We start from the raw sequence: 18,553 nt of genomic DNA, 5'->3' as shown, positions 1-18,553 counted from the left end.
GAGAGAAATACAGTCTAGAATAGTGCTCCACCATGGGGAGTGAATGGTTTCTTCTACACACTGCACAGCTGGGAGGCCCTCTGGTGCCATTGGACTACTATGTTCTGTCTTCATTCTGAACCTCCAGTGATTTTGATTTGGTCTAGGAGTTACTTGGAGTTTGTGATCTTATCTGGGGCTTGATCCTGCAAGTTTCTGAGCGTCCTCCACTCTCTTTGGTATCAGCGGGAGTTGAGGGCACCCAGCCTCTCGTGGGATGGAGCCCTTGATGCACCAACTGCAGATTCGAGACCTTTCGTGGGCTTCCTGCCTGCTTGGGATTTGGCACCATGAGAGAGGGCTCCCTTCGTTTCTGAAGACTGCTGTGCACGAATGCTTTTCAGGGTGTAAGGATTGGCTGCCTCTGATGTTCAATGAAAAACTAAAAATAGACCAAGCGAAATTGAATACAGAAAATAATGGCTAGAACAAATTCTGTCCACTGTAAAGTGCAAACCAAAAAATGGATCTGTTCCATAGCCCCTGCAATTACCATTATTCCCTGCTATATACTACTAACAAAGTAATATATAATAATAATACATTTAATAGCTTTTTTATGAGGCTGGACATGGCTGTAAACTTATTGGAAAACAAAATCAGGACTGATTGTTCTGAGCAGGTAATAAAATCCTTAGCTGTGTGGAACTTTCTTTAGTGTGATGTTGAACTAGATATTTATAGCTTCAGCTCCTGGGACAGAAGGCCGAGGTCAATTGCTATCCCAGCAAAAACTGATTGATAAGCACATGTTTTTACTCTTTCTCTGTGTCTGTGTGGTATGTTTTTCCTCTCCCTCTGACTCCACCGACAGCTGTGGGATCGCCCAAGGCAATCAGTTTCTCTGACATTACTGAAAACTCAGCCACAGTCAACTGGTCGCCTCCAAGGACCCGAGTGGAGAGCTTCCGGATTTCATACGTCCCCATAACAGGAGGTGAGGAAGCGGTGGGGTAATGAAAGGAATAAGGGTGCACTGGTTAAAGAGAGTAGAGAGCAAGTGGAAGAGACTAGGGTTATACTGGTGTCAGTCACTTGGTACACAGCACAGCCGTCTAGCCTCCATATCAGAAGGACACAGAGGTTCAATTCTCTTGCTAGCCAGCAGCTGGCATGCACAATTAGTGTGCATTTAACCAGTTCCAGTGGATGGACTTACTGTATGCCATATCTAGGAAGCCATGGACCTGATTTGCAAAAAAAAGCCAGATTTCTCAGTGCTCAGCAGCATCCATAATTGGAGCCAGATTTTCCAAAGAGTTCAGCTCCCATTTAGGCTCCTAAGCACTTCAGCATGCATGCGCATGCTGAGCACCTTTGAAAAGCTGGCCCTTGAAGATGAAAAATTGTTTGTTTTTTTTTTAATTTCATCTGTAGCTTTAACTGTGTTTTCTAAGTCAGTGCATTTTCGAACATCCCTTAAGGATATTTCATTCCATCCACCATAATATCTCTCTGTTTTGGTGCTTCATGACAAATGGGAACCTTGTCTTTTTCATGAGACTTCCTTGATGAGCAGCAGACTTTAGCACAACTCATGGGACCTCTGGGTGGAAAGATGAGCTAACAGCATGTGAAGAGCACCTACCAGGAACAAAAAGAAACACACTGGAAGTGCCACAGAACAGGAAGGAGATAGGGATGAAACTACAAAATGGGAAACCATCAACATCAGATAACTGGGGTTGGTTTTTCAACTAAGATTTAGGCCTTGATCCCGCAAAGCACGTGTGATTTTTAAGCAAATGAGTAGTCGCATTGAAATCATTGGGATTTCTCAAAAGCATAAAGTTATGCATGTGTTTAAATGTTTTGTTGGAATTGGACCAGAATTTGGAATAAATAAATATCCCGAGTCCCTGTCTATAGGAGAGAGACTGAATAGATATCTGGCCTTTCTTCACCTCCCACCAGACACAAAACCAAAGAGGTCCAAATATAAAAGAAGACTCTTTCATTTCTTTGTATTTAATTGCATGTGCAAATACCTACATTTGCATGTGATAGTTACCCATTTTGCACATGAAAATGTGGCAGTGCACGTGCACGAGATTTTAGTTTTTCCTTATACGTATTCAAATGTTGGCACTTGGACCACTAGGAAAAAAACCCATGAATAAACCAGCCCCTTTGATTTAGGGAGACCATTTTTACTGATCCTCAACTGTCAAAATTTCCCCTTGTTTTCATCCATTCAATCTTATTGACGTCAATGGGTTTAACCAAGGAGGAAATTTGGCCCTGTGTGTACATAGCACGAGCATGGAGGGACAAACTCAGAAAGGGTAAGGCACAAAATGAATTACACATAATAAGGGATATTGAAGGTAATAAGACAAGGTTATTTAAATACAGAGAAGCAAGAGAAAGATGAAGGAAAGTGTAGGTCCTTTACTTAGTGGGGAAGGAGAGCTAATAATTTATGACATCAAGTAAGTTGAAGTGGTTAATTCCTCTTTTCCTCCAGTCTTCACTAAAAAGATTAGTGGTGACTAGATACTCTACACAATTAATATTAACAGCAAGGGGGAAGAAACACAAGTCAAAATAGGGGAAAAAGAGGTTCAAGAATATATAGCTTAGTTAGATGTATTCAAGTCAGCAGGGCCTAACAAAATTCATCCTAGGTTACTCAAAGAAATAGCTGAAGCAATCTTGCAACCATTAGCAATTATTTTTGAGAACTCCCGGAGGATGGCAGAGGTCCCAGAAGGGAGAACGTAGTACCTATCCTTAAAAAGGGAACAAAGAGGATCTGGGGAATTATAGGTCAGCCGAACTTCAATACCTGTGAAGACGCTGGAACAAATTGTTAACCAATAAATTTGTAAGCGCATAGAGGATTACAGACTGATAAGGAACAGCCCACATAGATTTGTCAAGAATGCAAAATCAATCTAATTTCCTTTTTTGACAGGGTTACCAGCCTAATGAATGGGGGGAAGCAGTAAATGTGATACATCTTTATTTTAGTAAGGCTTTTGACACAGTCTCACATGACATTCGCATAAGCAAACTAAGGAAATGTGACCTAGATTAAATTATTATAAGGTGGGCGCAAAACTGGTTGAAAGACAGTACTCAAAGAATAGTTATCAACGATTCACTGGAGTCCCACAGGGGTGGGTTCTGGGGCTGGTACTAGTCAATATTTTCATTAATGACTTGGAAAATGGAGAATATGCTTATACAACTTGCTGATGACCCCATGCAGGGAGGGGTTGCAAGCACTTTGAAGGACAGAATTAGAATTCTAACGTCCTTGACAAATTGGAGAATTGGTCCGAAATCAACAGCATGAAATTCAATAAGGACAAGTGCAAAATACTTCATTTAGGAAGGAAAACAAAAATAAATGCACAACTACAAAATGGGGAATAGCCAGCTAGGGAGCAGTACTGCTGAAACGGAGCTGTGGATTATAGTGGATCACAAATTGAATATAAGTCAACAACATGATGCAGTTGTAAAAAAGGGCTAATATCATTGTGGGGCACATTAACAAGGAGTGTTGTATATAAGATAGGAGAGGATACTACTGTGTTCTCACCACTGGTGAGGCCTCAGCTGGAGTACTGTGTCCAATTCTGGGCAACACACTTTAAGAAAGCTCTGGACAAACTGGAGAAAGTCTAGGGGAGAACAAAAAAAATGATAAAAGGTTTAGAAAACCTGACCTGTGCGGAAAGAGTAATATAAAAACTAGGCATGTTTAGTCATAAATATAGAAGACTGAGGGGGCACCTGATGATAGTCTTCAGTTAGGTTAAATGTGTTATAAAGAGAATGGGGATCAATTGTTCTCTGTACCACAGAAGGTAGGACAAGAAATGAGAGGCTTACTTTGCAGCAAAAGAGATTTTGGTTGGTTATTAGGAAAATCTTTCTAACTATATGGATAGTTATGCCCTGTAACAGGTTTCCTAGGGAGGCTGTGTAATCCTCTTCTCTAGAGGTCTTTAAGAGCAGGTTGGACAAACACCTGTCAGGGATGGTATAGGTCTACTCAGTCCTGCCTCGGTGCAGGAGGCTGGACTTGAGATCCCTTCCAGCCCTACGTTTCTATGATTCCACAAAACTTATTTCTGTACTGGAAAAGAAGTCTTTGTTTGGAGCACAGCACCACAGCCTAAACACTAGCAGGAACATCATTTCATCATTTCCTGGACGTTTGGTTTGCTCCTAGGTGCTCCCAATGTTGTGACGGTGGATGGAACCAAGACCAGGACCAAGCTGGTGAAACTGATCCCAGGTGTCGACTACACTGTCAGTATAATCTCCATCAAAGGATTTGAAGAGAGCGAGCCTATCTCTGGAATTCTGACTACAGGTAATGCCCAAAAGAAATAAGTTCCTAGTAAGTTTGTTCAAGTTCATGTGTCATACAGAAGACTCATAAAAATCAGAGATGAAAAAGACCGACCAAGTCACATTTTAGCTATCCCCTGACAGAGGATTTATTTCTTTTGTATTTTGCCTAGTGGTTTATTATTCTTTGTATTTGTATTGCAGATGAGTCTAGAGGCTTTAACTGCCCCATTCTGCTAAGCACGTCCCAATTTGCAGTGAGAAACAGACCCTGCCTCAGATATCTTATAGTCTAAACAAACAAAACAGGAAGAAAGCATTATTAGCCCAATTTTACAGATGGGGAACTGAGGCACAGATTGATTAAGTGACTTGGCCTGAATCAGACAGGGAGTGTGGAGGCACAAGGAATTATACTCTCATCTCCTGAATCCCAGCCCAGTACCAGGAAACCATCTTCTCTCTCATCTCTCTTTTGTCTAGCATAGTTTTAAATAAATCAGGGATAGGGTTTCCCCCAGGTCCCTTTGGAAACCATCTGCAGTTTAATTGATTCATCATTCTCCTGGGCTCATAGGGGTACAGAGCATTGGGAGGAAAGGGCACTGCACTCAGCACTGGAGGCTGGGTCATACTTCGCATATCCCTCACCCTTGCGAGCAGCTAATGGTCCCAGTGCAAGGTCTCTGATGGGAGGCATGAAAAGGAGGGAAGATGCAATCCCCACAAAAATAACGTAGAAAGGCAGATTATGTGATTCAAAACAATTGTGGCTAGAGGTCTGTAGACGGTTGTAATGGCCATGAGTTGCCATCAGTTCAGTCTTTTCCCCAGCCTCGGTAGTCTGAGTTTTGCCCAAGAACCTGTAAGGGACTGAGAGCGTTGAGGAGGGACGTGTATCAGTTATGAAAGAGGCCCCAAGATGGATGATGACAAGAGTATTATCTGAGAGCCTGTGGAACTGAGACTTTGAATATAATTAGTTCTCGCTGCCAGCCTCTTGGTATGAGTTTAATCCTCTCCCGTGATGACCTCACTCTGCAGCAGTGCTGTTTTGTGAAGTACGGCATCTTTCCAGTAAACTCCCCCTCTCCCTCCCAAAGAGGACCACACAAGGGCAGCAGTGTGTGCCGTTTGCACTATGTGCCTGGTACAGCATATTATTATACTCAGCAGGGAAGCCCTTAATACGTACAATTCCCTCATCATGGTATTATCTGTCCCTTCAGCTCTGGACAGCCCATCAGGACTGGTAGCAGTGAATATCACAGACTCTGAGGCCTTGGCAGTCTGGCAGCCAGCGATTGCCGCGGTGGACAATTATGTCATCTCCTACATTGCTGAGGATGGTAAGAAGGGTCAGTGGGGGCAGCTTTCAACTTGACCACAGGGCAGTCAGTGAGAATGGTGCTCAGGACTGGATTCAGCAACTGGGAGGAGGTGAGGAAGGTTGAATTTGAGGGATGAAGGCTGGTTAGGAGCACATTACAGCATCCTCATTTAAGTAAGTTGTCAGTCCCTAACCCAGGTGGTGAGCAGCAGCAGAGCTGTGTCTGTGTTATCCTTGAGGTGAAGAGAAAACACTGTTATTTTCAACACATACAGCAGGGGGGGCTAGTACTTTTTGTATGGAATTGACTGTAGAGTTAACAGTTTACATTCAGCTTTAGTGTGTGTTGAGGCACATTTCATCCTGCTTATTTCATCCTCACCTTGAAACACCTCCGAAAAATGAGTTTCCTTCCAATGAATGATCAGCCCTTAGCTCAGGATGTGATCGTTCGAACAGAGAGCTGGTGTTAAGCCTCCCTCTGAAGAGTGCTCGCCACTTACAACTGACACCATGACTTCTAGTGGCCCGCAAACTAAAGTTCTCTGTTCCCATCTTTTGTGTGTTTTCTGTCTAGAGCCAGAAGTTACTCAGACAGTGTCTGGGAACACTGTGGAATATGACCTTAATGGCCTTCGTCCTGCAACCGAATATATGCTGAGGATCTATGCAGTGAAAGGACCACAGAAGAGTGAAACAGTCTTCACCAAATTCACTACAGGTGCAGTGGTCAAGCCTTTCCTCAACATTGCAGCCCCGTGCAGTGCAACAAGTTTCCACTGTCTGCAGCCATCAAGCCAGCACTGTACTCACTGTATCTTGTCTCCTTTAGGCATGGATGCGCCAAGAGATTTGAGTGCCATTGAGGTTCAGTCAGAAACAGCAGTGCTGTCATGGAGGCCTCCACGAGCTTCTGTCACTGGCTATCTCCTTATCTACGAGTCTATCGATGGCAAAGTCAAGGTACCGCACTTGGATCTAACTCACAAATTCTGAGCTGGGAGACATGCTGGTAGAGCTGCTCAGAAAATGCCAGTCAATGGGTCGGAAGCACACATCTAACATTAAGCACATGTCTCAGTGCTTTCCTGAATCGGAGCCTATAATGAAAACTTAGCTACAGCCAGGACAACATATAGACAATCTTCCCTCCCTCTGCAACAGGGAAAAAAGTCAGACAGCTAGCAGCTGCCTTCTCCCATCCAAAGTCTGTGGTATAAAGGCAATGGGCATTTGTGGTCTAAAAGTGGCTAGTGATTTTGGGTGCTCAACGTGAGCCACTTTTAAAGACCTGATTGTCAGAGGGCGAGCATTCAGCACTTTCTGAAAATCAGGCCTCTTCTAGGTATTCCAAGATAGTTGTCCAAAATTGTCACGTTTGGAAATTCAGTTCAGTGGCATCTACAGACATACCACAAAGGACAATCCAGCTCAATTTTTGATGAATTTCATCCCTCCAGCAGTGTATAATGTGTATATATAAGCCATGTTAACTTCTACCGTGCTTGCTTTTGAGCTACACTACTTAAACATTATAATATTAAACATTCATTTCCAGGCAACCTTTCTGATGCTACTAATGGACGTTAGCCTGGTAAAAATCTCATGGGAATAAAATTTCGTAATAAATCATTGAAACGGTTAAAAAGACCATCAATAATTTACGTAAAAAGGCATCTGAAAATCTAAAATATGTAACTGTTCCAGTCCATGGATTTGTTCATTTCAGAGTTTCTCTAGGATTTATTCTCCCAACAGGAAGTCATCCTGGGACCTGAGGCAACTTCCTACAGCCTGTCTGAGCTAAACCCATCCACCCAGTACACAGTGAAACTGCAGGCACTGAACAGAGCCCTGAAGAGCAAGATAATCCAGACTATCTTCACCACAAGTAAGGCCCTTGCTTTGTATGAGGGGTTGGAATTATCTACGCGTTTCCATGCTTAGGACCCAGTTGAGCTCTGGAATAGGCAGTTGCAGCTCCCATTGAAGTCAAGGGCAGTGGATACTTGCAGTATGCATAGGGCTGTAAGTATGGTCTACACTGCAGTCAGAGGTGTGACTATGGTTCATGTAGCTTGAGCAAGTTTTGGTCTAGCTAGCTTGAAAAACACTAGCAGTGAAGCCCCAGCAGCATGGACCGTACACCCCCACCTGGGATCCTAAGCATCTATACGAGCAGCTAGCCTCTGTGTAGAAGGCCAGCACGAGGCTTCCTGCACTACTTAAACTCTGTACAAGGCAGCAGCCCCATTCACTGCGCTCAGACTGGAAGAACGGAATTCAGCTATTCAACCCCTCCACACTCCACCCACCCCCAGCCTGATTCAGCCTGTGGGTGTAGTGGCTTGCACTCAGGTAGAATTTGGGGCCTCGGAGCTTTAACCCCTGGACTAGCTTCTCCTCTCCCTTCTCGCTTTCCCACTGAGTTCACCCAGTTTTCATCCTGCTACCCTAGAGTGTTCGTTCCAATCCTACCTGGGAATGCTCCCCAGTGAGCTGAATGCAATAGTAATGCAATTCTGAAAGCCTCATCAAGCTGACAGTCAAGCAGACACATTTTTGATGGCAAGGAAAATACAATGACGTTTTTAAGGATTAAATGGCTACAAAATTCCACCTGCCATTCTCCTCACTTCTCACAATTCTCAACCTTCCAAACTCAACAGCATCTTCAAATGTTTGCCTCTGACTTCTGCCATCTGTGCTGACATCAGGTCAAGCACTTATAAAATGCTAGGTAAAGTCACAGGGCCCTGAACCTGCTTGCAGTCAAATCTGGTATAAATCAGCAGTAACCTCACTGAAGTTAATGGAGCTACACCAGTAAGTGGGAGCAGAATCAGATCCTGATGTGTTTAAGTGACATCTGCCTTCTTGCTCATGATCAGTAACTGGAGACTTCCAAAGCTAAAGCATGAATCTCTGCAGCTTCAGCTAAAGAGCTAGTACCTTATTCAGGCAAACAATTAAGTCCATGCTTATTTTTAAGTACATGCTTGAGTCCTGTTGACCTCATGGGAAGGCAAGCACATGAGTAAGTGTGTTTACCTCCCCACTGAGTAATTGGACTGAGGAGGGGTGTTTTCCTGAATTAGAGGCCTAAGTCCTTTAGTCAGAGCTGTAACGGACTCAAATCCTCTGGCGCAGAGGGCATCACAGAATACACGATGGACTTTGAGTTACATTTACAAAGCTGGCTTTGAGACTATCAAAGTGTTAATAATAGAAATACACCTAATATACCTTTCCAGAACATCCCTTAGGTACACCTATTGCAGTTATTTCTACTGAATATGCTAAACTCAGTAGTTTTTTTCAGTCATTTCAAAGATGTCAAGAAAATGCCCAAAACATTCACATTTTAATAGTTTGGGGGATTTTTTGTGTTTGAAGTTGTATTGACTGCCCATTTCGTAGGATATCAGGGTTGAAAGGAACCTCAGGAGGTATCTACTCCAACCTCCTGCTCAAAGCAGGACCAATCCCCAGACAGATTTTTACCCCAGTTCCCTAAATGGCCCCCTCAAGGATTGAACTCACAAGCCTGGGTTTAGCAGGCCAATGCTCAAACCACTGAGCTATGCCTCCCCCCATGCCTCTATTAAGTTGTAGTCAGAAAAACAATGTGCCATTGTTGCTGGTTTTTCACATGCCTTGTTTTATAACATACTTTGCATTACACTTGTTATTGAAGAAATCCTGATTTTCATCTTGGCTTTAGTCATGCTTCCACTGTTATACTCTCACAGGTCATACGTGCAAATCATTAAAGGTGCAGTTTTGTCCTGCAGGTAGTTGCAGACATAACTGATGTCACTTTAACATTTAACTACATGATTGTGCCCACATTGCAGGTAGGTAGGCATATAAGTGCAGTTAATTGTGCGTTCAAAATTACAGGCATATGCAGGAGGCCTAGATTTAGAAACCTGTCCCTAAATACTTCCTTATGGCATGTATTATCTGATTTTTTATGTAGAGTGAATTTCTGGGTTGCAATCCAGACCAGGGTTTGTGTCACCACCTGGTCCACAGCCTTGAGTGCTTCACAATGCTTTGCTGTTGTAGCTCCCAACCTGGGATGCTCACAAACAACTTTCCAGGATGCAAATCACACCCTCAGTGTCTGTGTGTAGCTCCAGCTCTGGTCCAGCACCTCTGACCCCAGCAGCCTGTCAGCAACGCTCCAGTCATGCTCTGGCTTCCGGCAGCCTTGGTTATTATTTGCAGAGTGACCTGAACAAACTCCCAGTCCCGAATTTTCCCAGAAATGTGTGTGCTTCACTGTGCAGTCTTCTCCTGGGTTGTTCAGATATTACAGGTCCATTGCCTCTGTAAAGGGTCAATATTCAACAGTTTGCTACTTTAACTGGAGTTGCCAAACTGTTCTGTTTAAACTCAACACTGGATTGGTTTAGCTTAAAAAACAAAACAAGTGCATTAACAAAAGAAAATACAATTTTATGTGAATTCAAGTATCAGGTATAAAAGTCAGAAATTATTACAAGAGACAGAAAGATGAACACACTTTCTAGTAGCTAAAACTTAACAAGCTAGCCTTGGTTCAATGTAAAATCCTTACCACATTTCCAGCAACATGGCTGACCAAATTCTTAGGTCAGGATCTCACCTCAGAGTCAAAGGGCTGGTTCCTTTGTCGTCTTAGGTGAAAGATAGATGAATTGGGGTGGATGCATTTTCTTGAGAGTTACCCCTAGATAAAGTTTATTCCCGCTGTGAGGAAGGAGACATGGAGGTTTGAGCGGGGGGAAGGTTCCATGCTGTTGTTTGCTAAAATGCAGACTGATCTGTTCCTGCCTCATCCCGCTTCATTGCCAAAGATTGGCAACTTGACAGGTGGCTACCAATCAACTTTGATGACAGCTGCCTAGAAGTATCAATTTGTCCTTTGTCTTTGAGAAACCAGTTTACCTACTCCCCAAACTTGTCTGGTAAACAAACGGCAGTCATCATTTCAGCTTGTGTTCATAACACTTAATAGGCATTATGTACACATGTTACATCAGATTATTAATGATCAGTGTGGTGCTAGTTTTTAAATGGCTCCTCACAAGGCATATTTTTGCACAAAGATTGTTACAACAATGTCTAGAATGAATACGGGATCAAGGATTTTCTAGAGTTTACAGTCAGGTCTCCTGGGCTCTATTCCTGGCTGGGCCATTGATCAGCTGGGAAACCTTCTTGGCCATGTCATCTAAGTTCTCTGATTTAATTTCTTCAACTGTATACTAAGGACACTAATGTTTAATGCACTCAGTGTTCTGTAAGGATTCATTAGTTAATGAGCAAGCTGAAGAAGGAATGTGCTATATAAATGCAAAATATCAGTATTTTTTCATCCAGATTTGTGGACAGTCAAGTTGATTTTTCCATTGCACATTTTCAAGTTTGTGCACCACTAGAGTATTACTCCATTCTTAGCAGTATTTTTTCTAAATGCAATAGATTCATTTGCCTTGTCACCAGAAATGGCTCACAAATTAATTACCTAAATGACAGGAAGATGCATTCCCTTTTCATAAATGATTTCTCAAGCGCTGTTCTCTGCTTTTTTCTTTTGTGTGTAGTTGGACTTCTCTATCCTTACCCTAAAGACTGCTCCCAAGCTCTATTGAATGGAGAAAGTGCCTCTGGACTTTACACCATTTATATGAATGGAAACAAGTCACAGCCTATGGAGGTGTATTGTGACATGATCTCTGATGGAGGTGGATGGATTGTGAGTATACCGCGGGAAGGGATCCAAAATCTCTGTGTCACTATTGCCTTGTGCCTGAGTCAAGAACATGAGACAGGACCCAGCCTCAATCAATTACTGCATTATTAATGAGGTTGCATTAATGTGCCAAAACACTTGGGAAATTTAACTTTTCGTTCTAAATCCGACTGCAATCAGGGTGGGAGACTGAAGTAGAGGTGCAGCCACTTCCAAAACTTTGCAGGAGAAACGAGGACTGAGAAGAATGCATTAGTTCTACAGTCACACTGAAGGCTGGGTGAGCAGTGCATTAAAAACAGAGGCAAGAAGAACAGCAAAGTACGGTGCTGAGAATCTGTGGAATTCAAAGAAGCCAGGTGGGGCTGAGAGTCTGAGAAGTGTCAAAGAGTGAAGGAAAGGAGCTTGAGAAATACTGAGGCTTCATGGACAACAGGTTGAAGGATATAGAAGGACCTGGCTGAGTGATATAGAGCTTTGAGGGAGTGCTAAGAAAGCAGAGGGCAGGGACTGACTACAAGGCTGCAAAATACAGAGGTGGCTTGGAGCCCAAGAAGAAACATGGGCCTTGCTTAAAAATAATATTCAGTGAGCCTGCTAAAATCGTACTAGCTGGGCTGGAATACGTCAGTGCCAATGTCGCTTTGGGATGGTTGGTGTATGGAAGCCTTTAGTGTGTAAAAGTCATAACTGTTGTAAATATAAAGCTACTGGCATGTTGGGGTTTTAGGTGTTTCTGAGGCGCCACAATGGAAAGGAGGATTTCTACAGGAACTGGAGGACTTATGCCGCTGGGTTTGGGGATCCCACGGATGAATTCTGGATAGGTAAGCGATTGCCAAGAGCTTTCGGAAACAAAAGAGAATGAGTCACTTGTAGGCATGACATCCATGTCACTGACTACAATATTGGCTTCTCTAAAGAGGCTCATGGCAGGAAGATGTAATATGTGGTAATAAGACATGAGGACAGAAGATCAGAGACAACACAGTGGTTCTTTACTCATTTATCCATTCATTACTACAGGTCTGGAGAACCTCCACAAAATCACTTCCCAGGGCCAGTATGAGCTGCGTGTGGATCTGCGAGACAAGGGCGAGACAGCTTACGCTCTCTATGATAGGTTTAGCGTGGGAGACTCCAAGACCCGTTATCGGCTAAAAGTGGATGGATACAGTGGAACAGCAGGTGGGTTAAAACTGATATTTTTTCAGACTGGAAATAGGCCAGAAAAGGATGGGGGGCGGGGGGAGAATGCATTTCTCCGTATCTGGCTGGAGCTACAATTTCCTTCTACTTGGTTCAGAGCAACAACTTCTGTGCACAAGCAATGGAGATTGTTGTCACAGCAGGTAAGTCTTTTGGGGGAGAGACTGGAAAATGTGAAAGGATCGCTTTCCTCTATGATTCCATTCTAAATGCTCTGCTCCTTCAGATGCCACTTTTTATAACATGCTTATGACAGAATGTAAACAAACATATTAAACAGACGTATGTCTCTTTTTAGCAATACCTACCTGTCATTAATAGGGCTCTTAATAGCTTGCCGCAGTGCCATTTGTTAAGAATGTTCCGCTGATGCCTGTTATAAAATGTTTGATAATGTTACTGAAGAATACCTCTGCCTCCTTCATTCCTATTAAGCACAGGCCTGTAGACCATGTCCAGCCCCGTCTTTGGCTTCAGCGTTGACAGAGTAAGGACCAAGGGCTAAATCCTGTGCCACAGGAGCATAAGGGCTTAAACAAAAGAGAAATACTGTGATTCTGCCGTGCATGGCCACAGAAAGAACTCTCTGGGGATTATGCACCTTGCAGCTGTCCATGGTGGCTCTCTGAATAGCTGAGTCGTGGGGATTGGCCCTGCTTTGAGCAGGGGGTTGGACTAGTTGACCTCCTGAGGTCCCTTCCAACCCTGATAGTCTATGATTCTATGACAAGAGAGTAGCCAATGGCTTAGCAATTATACAGCTCTATTAGTCAAACTCCCCCATTATCGGGCAAACAGACTGAGGTAGAGGCTGCTGCTTCAGCTCATGGGTTACAGTAGCAGCATCACTGCTGTGCCACCTGCTGAAGGGGAGATTCCATTCGATTAGTGACCTACATGAAGATCCCCCTGCTCTGTCTGTTCACTCTGGCTTTGGACAGAGGACCAGGATTGAGCCCTGAGCGCACTAACTGCGGAAATTGGCCCCAAAGCAATTTTACACAGAGCAGTAGAAGTGACCGTGGAGATCAAATTCACTTCAGACAATTGTTGAGTCACCAGATCCAAGGACACATTGTATAGAATTAAATTTGATGAGTGCATTTTTGAGAGGTAAATGGAAAGGCAATTGAGCATCTGTCAAGGCTGAAGTTAAAGGTCTCAGGGGTTCTTTGTGTCTCCCTATAACATTATTGGCAGCTAAAGTAGCGTTAAGAAATATAGTCCCCTGCTCTGCTGCAGTTGTTAAACAATATAACATTGATTCAAACAAGAGAAACGCTGCACCTTGAGGGCTTGAATCTTAGAATCAAGCAAGGGCTTGAATCTTGGATTCACCAATCTTGGATTCAGTGAGTGAACAGGGAATCCATTTAAACTACTTAGTTTTAAAATGTGTATATTTGTCATTTTCTGAAGTCTACACACCGATGATGTTTAGGTCAGATGTTCAGCTGATGTAGATCAGCATAGATCCGTGGATTGGCCTTTGTTTACTTTTGGTATTTATTTTTAGCTGAGATGGGCCTGAACCAAAACCCCAGATCTGAAGCCCAAGAAGCTTGTGGTGGGTTCAGAATCTGGATACAGGGGCAAAATTCACAGTGTGGGCACATCTCTCTTTTTATTTATTAGCAAATAGCATTTCAAGTGAAATTCAGGACCACGGTTTCAAAGTGGTCTCTGCAAAACTTGTGATATGCACCGCCAGGTTTTTCAGCAGGAGCAACCAAAGTATTTTATGCCCAAAAAACTCAAGAGTTACCCCTACCGATTGAATCATTGACACATGCAGAATAGAAGCCAGGTGAAAACTCTGACACCATTCTCTTTGTTTCTCCTACATAGGTGACTCCATGATCTATCACAATGGACGGTCCTTTTCCACCTTTGATAAGGACAATGATGCTGCCATCACAAACTGTGCTTTGTCCTACAAAGGTGCTTTCTGGTACAAGAATTGTCACCGAGTCAATCTGATGGGCAGATACGGTGACAATAGCCACAGTCAGGTGAGTTTGCCATTTGAAAGCAATGTTATGTAACAATCCACCAGGCATGGGAATGTAGGAGTAGCCATACCAAATCAAGCCACTGGTTCATTCATTCTGTTCGTCAGTCTCTTGTCGTGTATAGTGCTTCAGAGAGACAGGAGAAACACCATCATTAAAACTGAATAAATCATGGGGCTCTGGGGAATATAAAATCATGTTCACCAGATGAGAATCACGGTTCAATCCAAACATGTTCTCAATCTTCTTTGATCATTCTCCCATGAGAGTTCATAGGAATGTTTGGGGCTGGAGCTTTTATCATTTCAAATACAGGTTCTCATGTTTTAAAAAAGAGCATTCTGTTGGAAATGAAGTAAACATAGGAGAGAACGATGGAGGAGTGACACTGTTACTCTAGCCCAAGCCCCTGCTTCCTCCAGCAGGGCTCAGTAAAAGGAATGGCATAGGAATACTGGCTTTGATGGACCTCAAAGCAACTACAGCCTCATTAATCTCACACCAGGAGTTGCTCTTGGGGACAAAAATTGTGGGGAACCCACTGCTGTTCTATTCACAGATTGTTGCAGCTGGAGTTGGAACAGGGGACGTAGTAAATTCTTCACCAGCCTTTAAACTGAGATTGGAGATTTCTTGCTAAGAAAGATACCCTAATTCAACCACAACTTATTGGGATTGATGCAGGAATCACTGTGTGAAATTTTATAGTCTGGGTTTTATAGGTCAGATGAGATGATTGTAATGGTCCTTTCCAGCTTTACAATCTATGAGTTTATAATGCAGAAATACAGGAGCATAATAAATATTGCAACCTCTCTGTTATGAGGTTAAAGAATAGAATAACACATGTACAGGCAGCATTGCCTAGTTGATAGAGATCTGGACTGGCAGTCAGGAGTGCTAGCTTCCGTTCTTGGCTCTGTTGCCAGCCTACTGAGGTGATTTTGAACAAGTCATTTCACCACTCCTGTGCTTCTGTTTTGCCAGCTACAGAGTACTTTGAGATCTGTGGCTGAAAAGCACTATATAAGGGCAAGGGATGCAGATTGTACTAGCATGGGGTCATGTTGCCTGTGTTTTTTTGCAGGGCGTTAACTGGTTCCACTGGAAGGGCCATGAATACTCCATCCAGTTTGCAGAAATGAAGTTGAGACCCATCAGCTTCCGGAATCTAGAAGGGAGAAGAAAGAGAGCATAAAACCCAGAGATGGAGGAAAATTTGGGAAACCGGGTGGGGGTAGTGGGAGGGTTTTATGGAATAACATGGAGGAGGGGGATAAGGCAGCTGGTAATCTTACCAAAGCATCAATGACGCTTGGCCTAACTGGGGCTCCTTCTACAATCTGAGTGACCAGCCTGATGCAACCACAGTATCTTCTGCAGACCAGCTTTTGCTGCCCATGGTTAATGCCCTTCACACCAAAGACAACAATCTCAAGGGTTCTGTATTGATTTTAGATTTTGGGAGGGTTTTTTTTCTCAGATAGGGTCCGTCACAAGATTCTTCCATGGTCTAACGGGCAGCTCAAGGGAGGGGTGGGGGGAAAGGTTGTACATTGGTAGTTTGAGAACCAGCCATATTTTACACACACAATTTTGTATGATTATTATTATTATTATTATTATTATTATTATTAGTTGAACTTCTGTTGGTCATTGGAAAGCTTTTTTAAAATATATATATAGATATATCATGTATCGCAGAGAAAGATGGGAGAAGGGAAGCAGTACAATTTAAACCATAAGCAAAATCTTAATTTTATATTAATATAATGACAAAATAATAATAATAATGATGATGATAATAATAATAAGCAACTTTTTTTGTCATGCTTTCTGAAACACAGCAGGACAGTGTCTGATTGTATTTTTTTTTAAATAAAGCACAATTACTTTTAAATAAACCTCTACATTTTCTTCATGCATCAACTTTGTGCACGTCCAGGGTATATTTCCTTAAGTAAAGAAGGCTGAGAATGATCAGGATGCTAAATTTATTCCGAAAGCGCGTTCCCTTTTGTCAGTGTTTGGGTGTAAGTATTCTAGTGGACTCCCTGCAATGGAAGGTTTTTAGAGGGTGTTCCTTTTTTCCTACCCAGAAGCACATTCACTGTGCCATTTAACTGACTGATTCTTGCTTTCAAGTAGGTGGGAAACAAGCGAAATGCAAAGGTGGGATTAGCTACCAAATGGTGATGTGGAACACCTGTGTAAATAAAGGGCTCCTTTAAAAAAAAAAGACAGAAAGAACGAAGCCTCTGTGTAGTTCCTCTGTACCATACTCTTTGATTAAAGACAATAAAAGATCTTTTGTTTTAATCCCTGGTCTCTCTTCTTTGCCTTGTCCTCACCATGCTCTTTGGTTGTGGGCTTCTGACTCTTCCTCTGCCATTTCTGGATTGTGGCTTGGAAAGAAAATGCTCACTCTGTGAGCACAGACGTGAGCAGATCTGTTCTAACAAGGACCTCACGCTGCTGGCCAAGGTGGTTGTGCCTTGTGGCAACAACTTCCTGCAAAACTCTGTCCAATAGGGTCTTTTTTTTTTCTCCCCAAATACCTGAAGTTTCTATATCACGAAGGAGCTAAAATATGGTTAGGCTAAAAATACACGTGTGATTAGCTAATGGCATAAAATATATCTGTCTTCCACCACATTTCTTCCTAAAGGCCTCAACTGTGCCACAACATCTCTTGCAAACATTTTTACCAGGCCCTGTTCTTTTCAAGGCCACCTTTAAAGCTCTGTTTACAAGATTCTCCCCTCTCCCAGCCCCTAAGAGCGTTGCCCTAGTGTAATCCTTTGAAACTGATCAAACCCTGTTTCCATTACAATGTCCCCCTAATGTTGCTGATCATTCTCTGGCCCAGAGCCTCTGTCTGAGGGTATGAGCACAGATGTGTAAAGCCGGTTTATCCAGTTGCAGAGCTGCATGTTCAGCTGATGTGGAGATTCTGCAATACCAGTGGAGAGTTATGGCAGACTCCTTGCCAGCAAGCTGTAGCCGCTCACAGCAGTGTTAGCATTGAAGGCACTTTTCCCTGCCTCCTCAGTCCTAATCTTTTACAGGAGAGACTAGAGATTGACAAGGAACAGGAAAGTCCCCTGTTAAACAGAAAACTTCTCGCAAGATAACTTATCATGTCTACGAAACAATTACTTCTGTGGGTGTGAGTCAAAGCCCATGTGTTCTGGACTGAGATTTTGGAAGAATCAAGGCAGACACAGTCCACTGAAGAAAGCATCCCAGACTTTATACAAGCCCCCATGCATGGTTGGACAGCTCTCTTTCAGGGAGAATTTCAAAAGCACCTAAAGGATTGGCTTTTGATGAGACTTATGCTCCTAAATCCCCTGGACAATTTTGAAAATACTTCACTTTGGCAGAGCAGTGCTGACATCTATCCAACAGCTGGATGCATTCACAAAAGCTGAAGTGGAAGTATAGCCCAGTGGTTATGGCGCTAGCATGTAACCAGGACACCTGGGCTCAATTCCTGCTCTCTTACAAATGTCCTGGGTGACCCGGGGCAAGTCGCTGAGGCCCAGATCCTCAAAGATATTTGATAAAGTATATGAAATAGGAGTTTTGTGCCTAACTACCTTAGAGGCTCTTGGATTCAGTCTCTCTGCGCCTCAGTTTGCCATCTGTACAATGGGGATAATGGCACTGCCCTACCTCACAGCGGGGTGTTGAGAAGATAAATACATGAAAGATCGGGAGGTGCTCAGATGCTATGGTAATGAGTGTGAGGAGGGGAGTCATATAAGTGCCTCAGGGTACATCTATACTACCCACCGGATCAGCGGTTAGTAATCGATCTACAGGGGATCGATTTATCGCGTCTCATCTGGATGCGATAAATTGATCCACGAATTGACACCCGTACTCCACCTCGGCAGGAGGAGTAAA

General features: G+C 43.1%; 1 protein-coding gene across 4 annotated transcripts in view; it reads left to right on the top strand.

The window, feature by feature from the left end:
• The window catches only part of TNC (tenascin C), a 94,697-nt gene extending 77,737 nt beyond the window's left edge, over window positions 1–16,960 (top strand). For all 4 annotated transcript variants that reach the window (XM_030535649.1, XM_030535647.1, XM_030535646.1 and 1 more), the window contains 11 exons: window positions 854–976; window positions 4,226–4,369; window positions 5,577–5,696; window positions 6,255–6,398; window positions 6,510–6,640; window positions 7,436–7,568; window positions 11,272–11,423; window positions 12,151–12,247; window positions 12,447–12,608; window positions 14,478–14,641; window positions 15,729–16,960. In XM_030535649.1, coding sequence (XP_030391509.1) covers window positions 854–976; window positions 4,226–4,369; window positions 5,577–5,696; window positions 6,255–6,398; window positions 6,510–6,640; window positions 7,436–7,568; window positions 11,272–11,423; window positions 12,151–12,247; window positions 12,447–12,608; window positions 14,478–14,641; window positions 15,729–15,839 — 1,481 coding nt within the window. In that variant the 3' untranslated portion in view covers window positions 15,840–16,960. The remainder of the gene's footprint in view (window positions 1–853; window positions 977–4,225; window positions 4,370–5,576; window positions 5,697–6,254; window positions 6,399–6,509; window positions 6,641–7,435; window positions 7,569–11,271; window positions 11,424–12,150; window positions 12,248–12,446; window positions 12,609–14,477; window positions 14,642–15,728) is intronic.
• Window positions 16,961–18,553: the final 1,593 nt, after the last annotated feature.

Source organism: Gopherus evgoodei, chromosome 16 (genome assembly GCF_007399415.2).
Source record: "Gopherus evgoodei ecotype Sinaloan lineage chromosome 16, rGopEvg1_v1.p, whole genome shotgun sequence".
NCBI lineage: Eukaryota > Metazoa > Chordata > Testudines > Testudinidae > Gopherus > Gopherus evgoodei.
This window is presented reverse-complemented; position numbering and strand designations above follow the sequence as displayed.